Source organism: Maylandia zebra, linkage group LG15 (assembly GCF_041146795.1).
Source record: "Maylandia zebra isolate NMK-2024a linkage group LG15, Mzebra_GT3a, whole genome shotgun sequence".
Lineage (NCBI taxonomy): Eukaryota > Metazoa > Chordata > Actinopteri > Cichliformes > Cichlidae > Maylandia > Maylandia zebra.
Genome location: NC_135181.1, coordinates 21730154 through 21747707, shown reverse-complemented (window position 1 = coordinate 21747707; position 17554 = coordinate 21730154). Strand labels below are relative to the sequence as shown.

At 37.7% G+C, this 17554-nt stretch overlaps 2 protein-coding genes across 2 annotated transcripts; both read right to left on the bottom strand.

Annotated features, from left to right (window-relative positions):
• LOC143412759 (uncharacterized) lies at positions 1 to 2064 on the bottom strand. The gene is made up of 6 exons (XM_076874549.1): positions 1786 to 2064; positions 1375 to 1704; positions 1016 to 1255; positions 341 to 427; positions 211 to 239; positions 1 to 102 (listed from the first exon to the last, which is right to left on the bottom strand). The coding sequence occupies exons 1-6, from the start codon at positions 1844 to 1846 to the stop codon at positions 1 to 3; spliced, it is 849 nt and encodes a 282-aa protein (XP_076730664.1). The 5' UTR covers positions 1847 to 2064.
• A 3680-nt stretch (positions 2065 to 5744) lies between these two features.
• On the bottom strand, positions 5745 to 11154 carry LOC143412778 (uncharacterized). Its single transcript, XM_076874564.1, has 10 exons — positions 10871 to 11154; positions 9820 to 10155; positions 9426 to 9695; positions 9173 to 9262; positions 8743 to 8853; positions 8526 to 8615; positions 8406 to 8434; positions 8008 to 8064; positions 7844 to 7918; positions 5745 to 6748 (listed from the first exon to the last, which is right to left on the bottom strand). Exons 1-10 carry the CDS (start codon positions 10923 to 10925, stop codon positions 6632 to 6634), a joined length of 1230 nt encoding a protein of 409 aa, XP_076730679.1. The 5' UTR covers positions 10926 to 11154; the 3' UTR covers positions 5745 to 6631.
• Between the last annotated feature and the right edge of the window lie 6400 nt (positions 11155 to 17554).

Here is a 17554-nt window from a genome sequence, read left to right as displayed (position 1 = left end):
CTAAACGATACCCATCCCTAGTGGTGAGTAAGTATTTGAGCTCACAGAGTCCTGAATGGTTCCTGGAGCAGACAGAGTCACTGCAGGGTTTAAACTGAGTTCCTGGAACAAATAAAACAGACAAAGAAGCCTCATAAACACAGCAGACTATAATCACATCAGTGAGAAAGACTGATTACTCGTATATAGCATGAAAGTGTTATAACTCACAGCATTTTCATTCATCTGTGATTTGTGTCCTGAAAAAGAGAAAAATCAATTCAAGCTTTTAGAATAAAAGTCCATCCTGGTTTCTGCAGTCTCCCTGGTGATGAAAGCTCAGTCTTGTGAAAGCTCTCACCTTTAACTCTCTTCCATATGATGCCTATGAAAGCACTCATTATGAGTACTGTTAACCCCAGCGCTACAACAATAAACTTCCACACACCTGAAGAAAAAGAAAAACATTAAACACATTATGTCTGCAGGTTCTTGTCTTTTTAAAATCCTGATGTATAAAAATCAAATGTGTTTTAGGTTGTATAAAATTACTCGGTTAAGATCATTGTATTTGCTTAAAATGACCAACAAAGAAATATTGTTCTGGTTATAATGTTATTTCACTGACAGAAATGTTTTTTAAAAAATAAGCTTTTTTATAAACTGGAACAGAAAATGAACAGCAGCCTCATTAAGCTGACTTCCCCTTTTCCTTCTTTCCATTAATACATCTCCACAGGATGTTTTCTTTTACAGCTTATTTTTGGGAACTTGCTGAAGTGAAGTAAGTGTATCGTGTATAAGAATCCAACGCTGACTGTTGGTAGGAGCGGGCTTCTGCAGTCTGTTAAATTGTGCTTCTTTTGCAGTGCTTTTCTACTTTACCTGACTTCAAAGCGCTTTATACAACTCGCCTTATTCACCCAATCATACAAGCACTTTTTCTATGATCATATCCCCAAAAAAATTCTTTGTTTGTTTATAACAGGATGAAGTTATTGTAAGGACTGAAATGTTTACGTATCCCTTCTCTGACCAGAAGATTGACTGAAGATAAACTCCTGCACGTTTCCACCATGTGCTACTTGGCACTTCAACATCTCAGAGTTCTTGGATGTGTAAATATGATCAGATGTTGCAAAGGTCACACTGCAGGCAGACTGTGACATCCTCAGGTCTTTGTTACCATAGAGCCACTTCACAGTGTATTTACATTCTTTATATGTGGACACAGAGCACTTCAATGTCACTGTGTCATCATCCTTATATTCAGTTACTGTTAAAAAAGAGAGAACAAGAATAACATTTACAGTAATCATCACTGTAGTTATAGTTATTGTAATGTTTCAGTTTGATGTTCTAATAATCTGAAAACATTATGATGGAAATACTCACGGTTAACAACAGACAGCTCAGCTACAGAGTCTGAACCTTCTTTTTGTCCTGATTTGTTGAACCTTCTGCAGGTGTACTGACCAACATCCTCAGCTGTGAGCTTCTTTATAACCAGAGAACATTTTGCTGTAACACTCAGTCTGTCTGATTTATTTTTGACCCCTTGGTGAATCTTCCCGTTTTCAAACAGTGTTACTACGGCTCTATTTGACTGACTTAAGAGCCAGGTAGTTCTGTCACATTTATCTTGATCATCTGTCACATTTTCACATGACAAAGTGACCTCACCTTCATCCCTGATAATAAACTCAGAGTAGTCAGCTGCTGCTGCTGTGAAGAAAAGAATAAAATCAATAATGTCAACAAACTAAGCTTTTGTAATCTCATTTATAAACGTTTAAATATTCTTACCTGACAATTGAAGCATTAGTATCACTGATGAAAACATTTGAATCCACCTGAATTCAGCCATTCTCCGTCTTTCTCCTTCCTGTTTCTCACATTAAAAATTAATCTCTGAAATAGTCCTTCTTGTAGAGATGCTGTGTCCACTTCCTGTGATTTATGCTAATATTATGCTGATATAGAGGGCCAGGTGAAGAGGACAACTATCTGCTGTTGATGTCCAAGCTGTAACAGATAAGATGTTTTCTTTCTAGCTCTAACACGTGTTGGTTCCTCATTGCATTTCTGAAATAGTTTTTCCTCTGAGAAGAAAAAGGGAAGTCTTTTAGTAGGAATGTGAGTACATCAGCAGCAGAATTTTTAGCACTTAATGATGACCAAAAAGAGAAACACAGATCGTTTCCACACTCAGTGTCCTTTAGATATTTTAAAGCTGCAGGAGACCATCTGCATTCACTTTGGACTGTAATATATAAAAAGATCATTTGTGTGGATTCTCAGGACTGTTTGATGAAATGTAACTTAAAAGGTATATAGACAAGCTAATGGGACAAACCTTTCACTGGAACAGCTGGTACAACATGTGACTTTTATTATATTACTTTCACTGCAGATTAAACATCTTCACTGCTACACCAGTCTGTTAAAATGTGGGCTATATGCTTTCAAATCATGGCTGGATAAACGTTCTCAAACACTCTTTAATGTTTTTGTTAATTGATATGCTTTTAAAAATATAAAAATATTATTTAATCAAGACAGTTACCATAACAGAGCAGGTAAACTAACTCTAGCCTCCAAACACGCTAAACGTCACTAATGTCTCACATATGAAAACTCGCTCTCTCTCTTTCTTTCGCTCGCCCGCTGTCCGTTGCGGGTGTCACCCCTAAAAACTTCCCCTTCTCCCTAAACAACCAAATGTCACATGTTGCCTTATCATTTTTTTTTTGATTGGCTGACATGGTAAACTGGTATATAGCTTGAAGTCCGCACTTTTGACCCAAGTTGAAATGGAGACTCTGACGTGCTGCATCTTGTAGCTGTGTCCTCTTAAACTGGTCATGTGATTTTGACACGTCCCGCGACCTCAGAGGGTTAAATTAGTTAAAATGAATTCACAGATGCAGAATTTGTTCTACAATTCATCATTTAAGTAGAATCCTTTATTTCAATGTGTGTGGCTCTTGTGGTCCTCCATACTTTACACCCATAATGGTAACAGGCAGTGGCGAGAACATAACTGCTAGCGACCATTTCAAATATCATTAAAAAGAGTAAGTTACTTTGACCATTTTTAACGTAAGTTAAATACAAAAAATTCCCACTAAAACTCAAATTAAATGATGCCACAGTAAATAGCCCACAAAATGAAGATTTCCGTTGAACAGTAGTGCCTTTTATCCGTATGTTAAAAACCGGATAATTCTTTTAGGAAAAAACAACAACAAAACAACGTTAAATAAAGCTTACATTTCAAGCACTTACAGATTAATTCCTAAAGGCAAATTTAATATCGAAACAGCTGGTATTTCAGTGCTCTAATGGAAACTTGTTCATGTCACATAACATTGACATCCACTTCTTAACCCTCTTTATAAAAAGTACACACAATCTTTAAACCCTTGTTTAATATAATCACTCACCACTGTAGACGGTAGCTTTTTCACTACATACAAGCTTAACTGAGAAGCTGAAGCGCAGTCGATGATCTTTTAGGGAGCGGGGTCAGATTGATGTACTGTTAACGTGGGGATGTGTCGTGAGGAGGTGCCGTTCACACGTCTGGAGTTTTTCTTTCTTTATCCTGAGTCAAGATTGTTCTACTTTAAGAGAGATGAGTGGATAACTGAATGGGAGACAGAAAGCCCGTCATCAGTTGCCTTTAAGGCTAGCTTCACATATAGCAACAGCAAATGGATGCTCTAATTCCCCTGCACAATGTTGCTGAAGTCAATAAAAATGGCAACAAGGCAAATTAATCACTGTGGAAAAAAAGAAAGACAAATTTATACCGTTATTGGAACAAACTATGGAAAATAAAAACATTTACAGTTTTTTCTGAATGCTTAAACCCTAACTGTGATTCCTGTAGCACAATCTCTAAAACTATTCAGACTTATAGCAAAACCACTCACTGAGTGTGCAAAACTAAAAGCACAAAAACTGCTTTGCACTCAGTTTGCAATTTTGTAACACACACTTTGCAAAACTGTAGGCACAATTCACTGCACAACACTCAATTACCAAATTTCCAACACACTCCTAGCAAAAGTATACACATGTATGGCTATCATTAACACTAATTTGCCAACTGTCTGGCACACTTTCACATGTGAAAACTTTTTTAGATAATTAGTTCACTTTGCAATCAGCCTAAGCACTATAATACAGGTAAGCTGTGTGTGCGGAGTACAATGGAGGGAGCAGAAAGAGTGAGAAGTAGAGGAGGCCGAGGAAGAGGACGTGGAGGTGAAGAAGTAGGATGAAGAGGACGACAAGGACAAGGAGGAGCAAGAGGAAGATGAGGAGGGGGGAGAGGAAGATGAGGAGGGGGGAGAGGAAGATGAGGAGGGGGGAGAGGAAGGGTAAGAAGAGTAAGAAATAGAATTGCTGATGACATCAGAGCTACAATAGTGGACCATGTAATCAACCGTGGAATGACCCTGAGGGTAGCTGGCCAACGGGTCCAGCCTAACTCGAGCCGCTACACTGTAGCAAGTACCATAAGGACATCTTGAAATGAGAATCGGTTAGTACAGTCACTTCGCACAAAGATTTGTAGCACTGCCATATGCCAATGAGAAACACACCAATACCATTGATGTAAAAATACTGAAATTGTTACTTTACAGAATTGCTAGATGACCAGATGCTGGGGGCAGAGGAAGCATGTTCACTGCAGACCAAGTAACCCATATAGTCATTATAGCGATTGCAAATAATCCTATACTTGGAAATAAACACTTGTGTTTGTTTTGATGTGTTTGAATAAACACCGGTACTTGAAGTTTGGCTCCCTCTATGCTTATGGATCTATGACAGAAGTATGAGCTCAAACTGACATAGCCTACCTTGTGCACAGAGAAAGCAAAAGCCAGATGTGTTTTGTATTCATACCATCAGTGTGCAGTTGGTGCATTGTGTGCTTAGTAGATGATGGCTTGTGTGTACTGTTTGATACGGAAACACCATTTTTACGAAGGTGTGAAGAGTTAATCTAGCTGTGTTTGCTTTTGCAAGAGAACTACAATGTTTTGATTATTGGGTGACAGGTTTTCTTATTTGTGTGAAGAGTTTTGCAAAATTAGCCAATAGTTACAAAAAATGTGCTTAAGCAATCAGAAAAAACTGTAATGGCAGATTATTATTGCTTTTACTTACACTTATTATTTAATCTACTCATCTGTTTACTGAGATTATATTTTGGCCTTTATAATGGTTTGGATGTCAATACCAAACATTTAGAATCAGAAAAATAAAATGAAATCTTACAAGTTTTTTCTGCTAATTTTTATTTCCCAATGTATTAATTATTGCCAGATAAACCTTGTTCCTTTCCTCCTTCTTTTATTAGGTACACTTCCTTTTTCTTCATGCTTGCTTCTTTCTTGACACACATGCAACACAGCCGAGCCTGAACTGTTATGCTCGTACGAAACAGACAGGCAGCGCTTATGGTGACAATTCTAGAGTCTATTAGGGTCCTTCAACCAACAAAATCCCATGTGAAGTGTGTGAAATGGTAGCTGACATCGCTACTGTTTTCAAAATACAAATATAAAATATGACAAAAATGTAATTCATGAATGGATAAGTTGTCCTAATGTAGTTATCTTAAGCAAACATTGCTTATTTGCTTGAGGCAATGAATTTGCATATATATATATATATATATATATAACTATGTATACATATATACCAATTTTTATTTAAAATAAACAAAATATAACAATAAATGTCATGAACTAGCTGTGTGCTGGTAAGAGAAGACCCAAATGCAGACTCACAGAGGCAAAGGGCAAACTCAAAAAAACACAGCTTTATTTGCTGGCTGGGAGAAACAATACAAAACTACACTGGAAAAATAAACTAAGCACACAGAGGTGCACACAGGTAAACACACACCGTACAACACAACACAGAACAAGGAAAACACAGGGCTTAAATACACTGAGGGATAACGAGGGAATGAGACACAAGAGCAAGGTGCAGGTGGGAGTAATCAAACATGAAAAGACCAAAGCAAAACCACAAACACTGACATGAGACAAGGGAACGTCACAGTAACAGGAAATATAACACAAAGACGCTGACTTGACACTGAACAAACTGAACACGGAGCAGAGAGACAGGAGTGACAAAAGACGCAACTCACTGGGGAGGCAGAAGGAACATGGAGACAAGGGTAACTAGACACGGGACATGGGGAAGGCAAAGTAACAGGAAACCTATACATGAACTACAATAAACAAAGAACATAACTAAAACCAACAAAAACACTGGGTCAGAGACCCAGTACCGTAACAATAAAACTCATGTGCTGGAGCCTTTATTGGCTGCTTGGGATTTTACATAATGGAAAAACACTTTTTAATATCATAAAATCATCAGGCCTAAACTGCAGATATACAAACACATATATGCACACTGATAAAGCAATAAACAATCTATGAAAAAATATAGTGCAACATTCTGGGTTAGAAATTAAAAATTAAAATACAGATTATATTATCACTGTTGTTAAATCCTGGGAACTTTAACAAAACAGAAACCGTCTTTCATTACACAAGAATGGAAAGAAAGAAAGAAGTTATCAAAGAAAAAGAGATTCTGTGTTTTTTCCTGTTTTTTAGTCTTTTGGTTTGTTGATGCTAGCATAGAGGTTGCTGGGAGCAGGTCCAGGAGAAGAGACTGAACATATAATGTAGGTCAAAGCTTCACCTTCTTCATCTTCTTTATGGGGAACCTGAAAAAGAATACACAGCTTTTTTCTTTTTTTCCTTTTTGTTTCCTAACCTGCCCTGTCTGGGAGCTTTAACAAACCTTTTTGTTACAAACACATTTACTTACTGGGTAGCTCCCCAGCTGGGTCTAGAGAGTATTTTAAATTCAGGGAATTTAAAATAGAAAGTAGCTCGTCCACAGAAGGACTGGTAGCTCCCCTTACGATAAGGGTTCAGATCGTGCGAACAGGTGTGAAATGTGTGTGTTTAGTTAGTTTGTTTGTTTGCTTGTTTTAATCAATTTTAAATCATGCTTTTTATTTGTTTTTGTTTCTAATGTTTCTGTAAAGCACTTTGAATCACCTTGTTGTTGAATTGTGCTATACAAATAAATTTGCCTTGCCTTGCCTTACTTTACCAAGAAGAATTCTACTCTCTACGGCTCCTCTTGTGAGCCAATTTCTTTTTATTTTAATATTTTTTGTTTTTACATATGAACAGATAAGGACAAAATTACTAGCCTCTCGATGAAATGTAAAATTTTTGTCAAAATTTCCCAAGGGTTTTTCTTTAAATCAAACATAAATAATTTCCTCTTGCACACCATAACATAACTATTTCAGAAAAACACAAAAATGTCCATGTTCAATATTTTCACTTCACTGAAAAGCTTTGAGCCAGAGGCCGGCTGTCTAGGAATGTAACCACAGCAGACCCCACTACATGAACATGCTTTGCATTATCTTTATTCATTGGTTGCTGTACAAACCCTTAGCTGCAGCTTCTTTGCGCACAGCCTGACACACCAACAACCACGACAGGAGTTAGCCCACACTTTAAATTGGCGAGGTGTGTTGCCACTCAGGTGCATCCACCACCCCTGCAGCGGCACTGCAGACCACGCCCTGCCACAAGGTTCTTACTCCTTACTATATATGGATGCTTGGCCAGGGTTCCTCTGCTTAAAGAGTGAGAACGTGTTGCACCAGAGGATACCCCAGGAGGTCAATAACTACGCCAGATCTTCCAGCCATGTGCCCTAAAACCAATGGGTAAGCAGTAACTACCGACAGGGATCAGTAGGAGGAGAAACCCCGCCACCTTAACAATCAAATTACCTGAAGACCTGGACACCTGTAGGTGGTCTCGGTGTAGCTGAGGGAGGCGTAGAGAACAACATCTTGAAGATCAGCCTGCACAGTGAAGACAACATAAAGACTGCTCAGTAATGTATAAAATGCAGATTCAACATATAAGTGAACAAATACATGTTTGATCTCACAGATTCCTGAATGGTTCCTGGAGCAGACGAAGTTACTGCAGAGTTTAAATTCTGTTCCTGAAACAAACAGGCAAATATGTGTGTATATATATATATATATGGCATAGATATGGATATTCATTGATCCTTATGTGAGCTTTTATCAGGTTTGCCATGAATTAGTGTTTTGATCCTGATGAGTGCCGCCTCTTCATGAGGAGAACTGTGAGCTCTAAAATTTCTGTATAATCCGACATGTTTGTGTTATTGGGAAAGGTTGTTTTATTGCAGACATTCCAGGTTAATTTTCTATTTATTATCTGTCTTGTCCTAATGTGTCGTGCTGTTTTGTTGTTCTCGTGGCACAAATGAAGGAAAAAATCTAAAATTATCTGTTTCATTCTGATTAATAAACTGACCATGTTTTCATCCATCTGTGCTTTTTTCCCTAAAAAATAGAAAATAAGGAGTCAACTTTAACTTCCACAAACAGAATCCAGGTTTATCAACCTTTCTGTTTATATGTGAATAAATCCCACCAGCTCTTATCCAGATGCTGACGACAACAACAGCTGCTATAAGTGCTACTAAACCCAGGGCCACAATGGCAAGCCTGTACCAGGACCAGTCTGGGAAGAGAGTGAAAACATGAAAAGTACATTTTAAATGTATGTTTAAGTACATCATCTGAAATATCAGAGCATGCCTTTAATATTTACTGAAGTTGTAGAAAGAGAGAGATATTGTTGCCATTACCTGGTAATTTTCTCAAACCATTCATGATTTCCAGCTGTTTTGTTGTCAGACCTCCTTTAATGCCAGATTCAGTCATTATTTCCAATTTAATTGTTGCTGCTGCATATATTTCTTCACCAAAAACAAAAGAATAAAATTGAAAGGATCTTTCATTCTGTATGTTCTATAACAGTTAAATGATTTGTTTATGTATCTTCATCTGAACAAAGAAACAAAACTCTGGCAACTACTCATTAGGAAGCTGTAAGAGTTTGCTTTGTATATGTAATATTGTAAATTAAAACCCATAAATGAAGTCATTACTAACACCAGTCTTAATGACTTTTGATTAAACTTTGCTCATTCACTAACAACAACAAACATTTTCTCCTAAAATTCAGAAAGAAAAAGACTTTGCTGAAAAATTGATACAGAATATTGTTGACATTACCTGGTAAGTTTGTTGAACCATCCATTTCCAGCACTTTTATTGTAGTCACTGTGTCTAATTTAACTGTTGTTGCTGTATTTGTTTCTTCACCTGAACAAAAAACAAAATTCAGTGGCCCTTTCATTAGAAAACTTTCTGTATATTCAGTCGATTAAATCTTCAGATTAATAAAACAAGATAATATCTTAGGTATTTAGACAAAATAATGTGAATTCATTTAATAAGCTCTTCAGAACCTCTCCTGGTTTCTTACCTGATGAATGATGGCTGAAGGTAAAAAGCTGCTCTTTGTTATTTTCTGTTCTTTTTAAGCTACACTTAAAGTCAGAACTTGATATGTGACCATATGTAAGGTTCAGAAATGTCACAGTAGCAGAGCAGGAAGACTGTGATGTTTTTAAATTTGAGTAATCTCTATCCAGATCTCTTCTGTTATGGATCCACTTCACTTTGTGTCTACACCGATCAAATGTCAACACAGAGCAGCTTAAAGTCACCTCATCAGCGTTCTTCTTTTCGGTCACTGGTGAAGATGAATTGCAAGAGAAAAACGAAGTAAGAACACATATTTATTTTCATATATAATGAAAATATGCTGTTCCAATGACACCACTTGAACTAAAATATATTGTGGTGTAAATACTTACTGACAACAACAGACAGATAAACCACAGCATCTGGACCTTGCTGTCTCCCTGGATTGCCTCTAAACTGTCTGCAGGTGTAACGACCAACATCCTCAGCTGTGACCTTCTTTATAACCAGTGAGCATTCTGCTGTAACACTCAGTCTGTCTGATTTGGCTTCTTCTTTGATTTGTCCAAGATTAACCAGCTCTACTGCTGGTGTGCCTCTTGAATCTCTGAAGATCCAGGTGATAGTGTCACAGTTGTGATGAATGTTGAACCGATTTTTACAAGGCAAAGTGACTTTATCTCCATCTCTGACAGTGAAGGCAAGCGAAAGATCTTCACTAAGTGCTCCTGAGAACATGAAAGAGAAACAAAAATATTACCATTACTTGTGCAAATGCAGATAATTTACATTCTTGTGCACAGAAAAAAATGTGTGCACCAAACTCAGTTTTGCTGTAACAAAAGCACAGCTGTCTACATAAAGATTTCAGAATAAAGTAAATTTGAAAAGAAGTTGGAAAAAATTTGTTACATGTTAAATGTATCTTTACCTTTAAACAGAAGCACCCCCCCCCCCCCCCAAACATTTTAATACTTGTAGGTACATGTAGATCTTCCTTTCCTACAGTTGCATTATGCATAATGCACTGTGAGCCTGGTTTGAAGTAGAAATGCTGAGTAGGGAAAACAGTGTCCCATGGGTCACAGTGGCCAAAAATATATTATATCAAATGGTAAATGGGCTAGTTCTTATATAGCGTTTTTCTACTCTGAGTTCTCAAAGCACTTTATATGCTTTTTGTGGTTTAATACATGAAATAGAAATTTTTTAGGGTGGTTTACCTAAACAGTTCTCATATTTCGCATAAATCGCATCATTTTGTGCAATTACTGTTGATTTAAAAAGTAAAGAAATATAAATAATGAGACTGGACTAAAATAAAGTCTTTACTCTAATATGCAGTGTCTTTGTTTATTTTCAGATCTGAAAATGTATTTTTAAAATTTGTTGTTGATATTAAGTAAAAATTATGTTTTAGAGTATTTGTAAAGGTTACCTTACCTGAATAAAGAAGCAACAAAAACAGAGAAATGTTGAATAATTTGTGATCAATCATCGCCTTTTGTTCTGGTTTTCCTTCTCATCTTGTCACAACTGCAACTTGCGAACTCTGTTGTACTTGTCAAAGACAAATGTCTATCTTCTTTACTTCCTGTCTCCTCTTCATTCACGCTGTGGTTATTTTTAATGTTGGTAGGTCATATGTATTCCCTTAGTTTTTACAAACGTGTAGATATGAAAGAAAAAATGAACATACATCCTTCTTTAACCAAACTGAGACAGCAGTCTTACTTACTTTAATTGAGGTAAATTAGAGTAAATCTACAGGATATAAAAATATGTGCTGTAGAGGTTTATCTCCACTGAAGCCACAGCACACTTCCTGTCCACTGCCATATATAGAAATATGTACTTGTACCAGCAATGACATTACATTGTGCAGTGTGACATTCTGTCTTGTGCAAACTCATATTGCATATTGCTTCAGTGTTTATTAAACAACAGAATCCATGCTGATGACAGTGATCAAGACTGTGTTCTCAATGATTTACCTTGTTTGCTGGTGCTGATGTAAAGACCAGTGGTAACCGTAGCATCAAATGTGTAAACCTGAGATTGTGTTGTAACAATGTTACATTGTACATGAAAGCTGTATTGGATCTGATTGCCTAATTCAGTAGTGTTCAGCATGGTGATGGCTTGCTTGGGGATAAAATCTGTTGCTTAGTCTGTTAGTTTCAGGTAGACATTCAAACAGTACATGACCAGGGTGAGCTGGGTCTTGAAGGATTCAATTAATGTTCTTGAGACAATGGGAGCTGTGCAATTTTTCAAGTGAGGGGAGAGGACAGCTGACTATCTGCTAGGCCAGCGGTCCCCAACCTTTTTTGTGCCACGGACCGGTTTATGTCCGACAATATTTTCACGGACTGGCCTTTAAGGTGTCGAGGATAAACACAACAATATAAAACCAGTACCGGTACCAAAAAAAAGAAGATTTATTCATAACACACAGGGAAAGACCCAGGGTAACCCAGTTAACGATAAAAATGATGAAAAAAAAAGAAGATAAAACTGATAAAAACCATGAAAACCATAAACTTCACACCTGAGTCTCAACTCTCGCGGCTAGGTACCAAATGACTCACGGACCGGCCCCGGCAGCGATAAGAGGACACCAACAGTTTCTCAGGGATGTTATTCTGTCTGAGAACCCTCAGAAAGTAGTTTGTTTGTTTGTTTGTTTGTTTGTTTGTTTGTTTGTTTGTTTGTTTGTTTGTTTCTTTCTTTCTTTCTTTCTTTCTTTCTTTCTTTCTTTCTTTCTTTCTTTCTTTCTTTCTTTCTTTCTTTCTTTCTTTACAACCTCAGGAGTGTGTGTTTGGCAAGTCTGGTCCTTCCTGCTGTTGACTCCCAAGAAGCAGAAGTCTGAGACTCTTGCCATACAGACCCTGTTGATGGTGACTGGCAGGATGTCATCTGCCTTCTTCCTGAAGTCCACAACAAGTTCCTTGGTCTTTACGGTGTTCAGGAGCAAGTTGTTGTCCACGCTGTCAGCCACTGGGCCATAGGCAGATGCATCCCCCCCAGAAATTAGTCTTCAGGCTATGATCATTCTTACGGTCAGTAAGACTAAAATAGTGCTTCTACTAAGAAAAATCCAACATTTCACTTCCTTAGTCACTTCCTCATTTTATGTTCCACTTCTATTTTTATTTAAAAGGGAGTTGTTCCATCTTTGCTGGATTGCTCTGCTCGTTTCTCTGCTGGAGAAACTCTTGATGGAGAGCAGTGGGCTGGTTTGTGTTCTTAGAAGAGAATCTGTGTGGACTTGTGGAAAACACTAACTTGTAGAAACCAAGAACTTCTCTAGTGTTGATCTTCTATTTGAACTCTAATTTAATGTAAATAAATGGCCTGAACTTCTATGATCGAGTCCTGCATTTGAGTGTTGCCTTTTTAGTGATCCCTGAAAGTTTTCTTTCTGAAAGCATCCTGATGAGACTATTCAACACTGTTTATTTCTTTATTTGCATATTACATTATGTGTGTACACTAATATTCAAAGCCCAATAAGCTCATCAACAAATACGAGATGCAAAGGAACAGATGTAAAGCATAAAACAGATACATTTATTACTGATATAGTTGATATAAAGACAAACTAGCATGAGTTATAGCCAGTGTTACCAGTCCCATTCTGAAGAAATCACGGTGTCAATGAAAGCTCCACAGAGGCAAAAAATAAATTGCTGAAGAGGAGCTGGTCAGGTGCTCCAAAAAAGCACTACCATCCCTTTCAGACCTCAACATTGGAGTCAACTAAAATTGTCCATAACAAGAACACATAGGTTTTAACAACTGAACAAAAAATAATTTGCACAGAGGTGTTCTAACTAAGAGATAAAATGAATGTTAACATGGTTGTCCAACTACAAAACAAGAGTTGATGTTGACATTGATGTTTTTGGTCAGTGGGTCTGACAGAAGCAGCACGGTCAGTCAAACTCCATCAGAAGAGCAGACATTTTCACAGTTTACTGCTCCATCGTTTTCATTATTACACACCTTTAAAAAACAAAATGGCATTCTCACACATCAATACCATCTGACAAGTCTACATTTTGTGATCTTTGGGCATCCATTACTCTGCTTTTAGTGATTATTACCCAACAAAATGAGATTATAAAGGTATATTTGTCATTATTCAGCCACTATATGGTGCATGGTGATGTGTCATTAGCTGCAAAGATGTAATTAAAAAGGAGGGGTTGTCATCGCCCAGTACAGGCGGCAAAGACACATGAATGGCCCAACCCACTGCTGTCTGTGCAGCCCACGCCCCCCTCCTGACACACACACTCTACACTCTGCTGCCTTCTGTCAAGAGGTACCAGAGCATTCAGGTCCTCACTGCCAGACTGCGAAACAGTTTCTTCCCTCAAACCGTCAGACTCCTGAACACAGTGACTGGAGACACACACACACACACACACACACACACACACACACACACACACACACACACACACACACACACACACACACACACACACACACACCTTCATGGAAATATAAGACTGGGAGCTGGAAGACTACCCCAAGAGTGAGAGAGACAGCTAACAATTGGCTGAGCAAGCACCCCATTCCCCACACCCCGCCACAGGGTGCAACCAACTGCTAACCTGAGTTTACAGTGACAACGCCTCAGAGCACCACAGTGCCTGAAGAGCACCTGTTGCCCCCCACCTGTTGCTCCCACTGCAAATACCAGTTGAGAGCATTTAGATGAGTCCCAAGTCATGGGACTGCATCCCAACCACAGTTATTTTCACACTTGACAACAGACACACACAAAAAGGTCAAACTAGCAAACTAGCCTGAGTCTGAGACAAGCTTCAGCCAGCAATTGATGCCCCCTTCCCCCCATCTCCAAAAAAGGGCCTGCGTGCATTGAAGAGCCCCAGAGAGACAACTGGGACATACTGATGCAGGCCAACCCACCCAACAGAGTGAAGCAGCCACGGGGGGCTTAGACCACTCCCAACCAGGAAGAGACCCAGCCAAAAACTGGGCTCCAGGCCCTGCAAGTGGAAGAAGAGCCCAGCCACCCAACCAGGAGCACCTGCAGCCATGAGCACAAAATGCAGCACATCCCAAGACTGCAAGGGAGTACCCACCCCAGCCCTTCACCACCACCACCTGAGGACGTCTATGACAGGAAATGTACATGATTAATAGATGTAATCTTTTATTTACAAATATCAACATTGTTGTTATCAACATGACACATATGAATACAGATTATTTATAAACAAACATGATTTATTATGTGTTAGCGTATTTATTTATTCAGTGCATGTGGGTTGTTTATGTTGTTTGACATTTTCCTGTTTTTTTAAACTAGTTCATTTATTTCAATTAATCAACTTATTTGTTTGTAACCAGGTTAAAATGGTCATTTATTGAAATGTGTTAAAATATTACACATTTTTTAAATCCTTCTTAAAATTTAAAATAATAATGGTTTAAGCCTTTAGAGAAAAAAATGGAATGACTTTTAAAAGGGGTACAATGTGTTTAATAAGTTTAAAAGAGCATTTGCATTATATATGATTTATTCTTACAAGTATCCTGTTTATTATGAAGCGCTCACGATTGTAAAAGCCACTGAATGTGGTTGTGATCAGAGCTGGACTGTGAGAATTTGTAATGGAAAGTACGAGAAGTTTGTAGAAGTGTGTATGTATGAACTGGAGTATCTGCTCGAAATCCACCGAGCAGCTGCTCACTTTAGTCTTAGTTCCAGATCCCTCGCCATCGTGGAGATGCTCGCTGACCTCTCGGCATTCCTTCATACATAACTGGTATGATCTGGTCCAATTTCAAATACTGTTCCAGATCATTTTCTAATAACTTCATTTCATTGTCTCAGCCACAGATGATGACTGGAGACAGACAAAGCTATAAATAAAGCTACAGTAAAATCAGCTGGTGGCCTATTGAAACCATGTCCTCCACCCTCTGGAAACATGGGACCACAGAGCTCATAGAAGCAGCATAAAAATGACGTCTACACTGAGTCTGAGTTTGACAATGAAACAACGTCCACAACCAAATTTGGACTATAAACAGCCCGTACACGGAGACCCTACAGATGTCAACACTTGACGTTTAGTAGACATCAGAAAAAAAACGTCGCCTGACGTTCCAAAACAACCCTTCAGTGGACTGACGTGTACAAGACGTCACTCTGACGTCACCTTGCGCAGTGGGGTGCGTCGCGTTTTGTTAATTCGTGATTTGTTGTTCAAATTCTTTTGCTTTGCATCCCGCTGGTTTTCTTTCAGTGTGTCAGCTGCTGGGACAAGCTTAACAACTTTATCACAAATATTTAATAATAATTTCAGTGATTTAAAGGCAGATGACAGCATCAATGATCCACTTTCCCAAGACAAACCCTCACATGTGGGGTTCAAACCAACAACCTTTCACTTATAAACTTCTGACTCTCAGTCCTCTGCTGAACCACATTTAGCTCAACAAATTCAAAATCATCTGTGAAATGTTGTTTACAGCATCAGAAACAAACATTTAGAAGTTTTTGTTCTGTTGGATTATTGAGTTTTGTACTCACTGTGTTTTCATCCATCTGTGTTTTCTTCCCTAAAATGAGAAGAAAGTCAATTTAATATTAAAATAAAAATTCAAAATCATTCAAACTTCTCATGATTAAATTTACCTTTAGTTTTTCTCCACATGTTGACTGTCACAGCTGTTATTAAAAGTGCTGCCAATCCCACAGAGACAATTATGAACCTCAAAGATACAAAATCTGAAAAAAGTGAATCAAAACTTCTAATTATTCACATGACTTCTTTGCAGTTTTCTGTTTAAATTATTTATTATGTAATATTTAAATGTAAAGTACACAATAAAGTTAAACACCTGAAAGTTTGAGGGACTCAAATTCAAAAGCATTTTCTAGTTTAAAATATGGAAAAAGGCTAAAGATGGCTGCCATGTTTACACAGTCAGCTGGTGAAAAGTTATATGAAGAGGAAAATACAGACGCACATAATCAGAGACATTTGCTTTCATTCACATTATGTGAACCAAAGTCAGTTATTCCTGTCTAAATATCTGATGAACAGAAACGTTTGAGTTCAGACGTGTGATTTTTCTCACAGACAGTGATTAAATAAATAAATACATCTCCACCCACAGCCATGATACTCAGAGACAAATATTTATGTTTAATATTTATGTTTAATACAAAAGTGAAAACATGTTCAGACCAAAAGTTTCCATCTTATGTTTCCTGTAGGATACATGTCTGACTGTCTCTCAGCTAAATGTACATAAATGTAATTAAACATCTGATATAAAAATATAAAGTCCAAAATAGAAACACAAAAAGTAAAATATAATTTACAAGTAAAATATATTCTACTTTTTAACTTTTTTAAAAATATTTTTAACTTTTCATTTGCAGTCACATGGTTGAGTTACCATGTTGTGAATCTGCAGATGATTTGTTGTTTGGTGTCGTGTTTTCACTTTCCACAGTTTTTGCTGTTGTATCATCTGAAATTAGAAGTTAAAAAAAGAGAGAAAGTATTTTTCATGTGCAGTAAATCACATTAAAAGGCCACTTTGAACTGAAAAATAAATAAATATTTCTGGTCAACTTTGTTTTAGTAACATCACCTGATTTTAGAAGCGTCTTAATTGTTGTGGTTGTTTCAGTTTTTCTGGCTGGTTTCTTTGTTGTTTTTGTGTCACCTGAATAAATGAAACAACACAACAAAACTTTTCCATGTTTTTCATCTGTTGTAACTTCAAGCTTCAGCTGATTTTAGTCGTATTAAATAGTTGATCATGATCTCACCTGTTTCCTCACCTGAGGTCTGACAGCTGAAGGTAAACAGCTGCACTTCTCCTGTTTCAGTATCAGTCACTTCACACTTCAGTGTTTTATGACGTGATGAGTATAAATAATTATTCTTCAGAACAGACACAGTGGCAGCGCAGTGAGTCTGTGAAGTCACTAATTGTTTGTTCTCTTTGTCCACATCTTGACCTGTAAGCAGCCACTTCACTGTGTGATGACACTGTTCATATGTCAGCACAGAGCAGCTTAACTTCAGCGTATCATTGTCCTTATGTTCAGTCACTGGTGAACAT

What these genes read in the sequence shown, in the direction of transcription:
- LOC143412759 (XM_076874549.1), bottom strand. Translation starts at nt 1,846, where the DNA reads ATGGCTGAATTCAGGTGGATTCAAATGTTTTCATCAGTGATACTAATG. An exon ending in ACTAATGCTTCAATTGTCAG is followed by an intron (nt 1,705 to 1,785) that starts GTAAGAATATTT and finishes TTTTCTTCACAG; the next exon opens with CAGCAGCAGCTGACTACTCT. An exon ending in TATCTTCAGTCAATCTTCTG is followed by an intron (nt 428 to 1,015) that starts GTCAGAGAAGGG and finishes CTTTTTCTTCAG; the next exon opens with GTGTGTGGAAGTTTATTGTT.
- LOC143412778 (XM_076874564.1), bottom strand. Translation starts at nt 10,925, where the DNA reads ATGATTGATCACAAATTATTCAACATTTCTCTGTTTTTGTTGCTTCTT. An exon ending in CACAGATGGATGAAAACATG is followed by an intron (nt 8,065 to 8,405) that starts GTCAGTTTATTA and finishes TGTTTGTTTCAG; the next exon opens with GAACAGAATTTAAACTCTGC. An exon ending in CAGGAACCATTCAGGAATCT is followed by an intron (nt 7,919 to 8,007) that starts GTGAGATCAAAC and finishes TTCACTGTGCAG; the next exon opens with GCTGATCTTCAAGATGTTGT.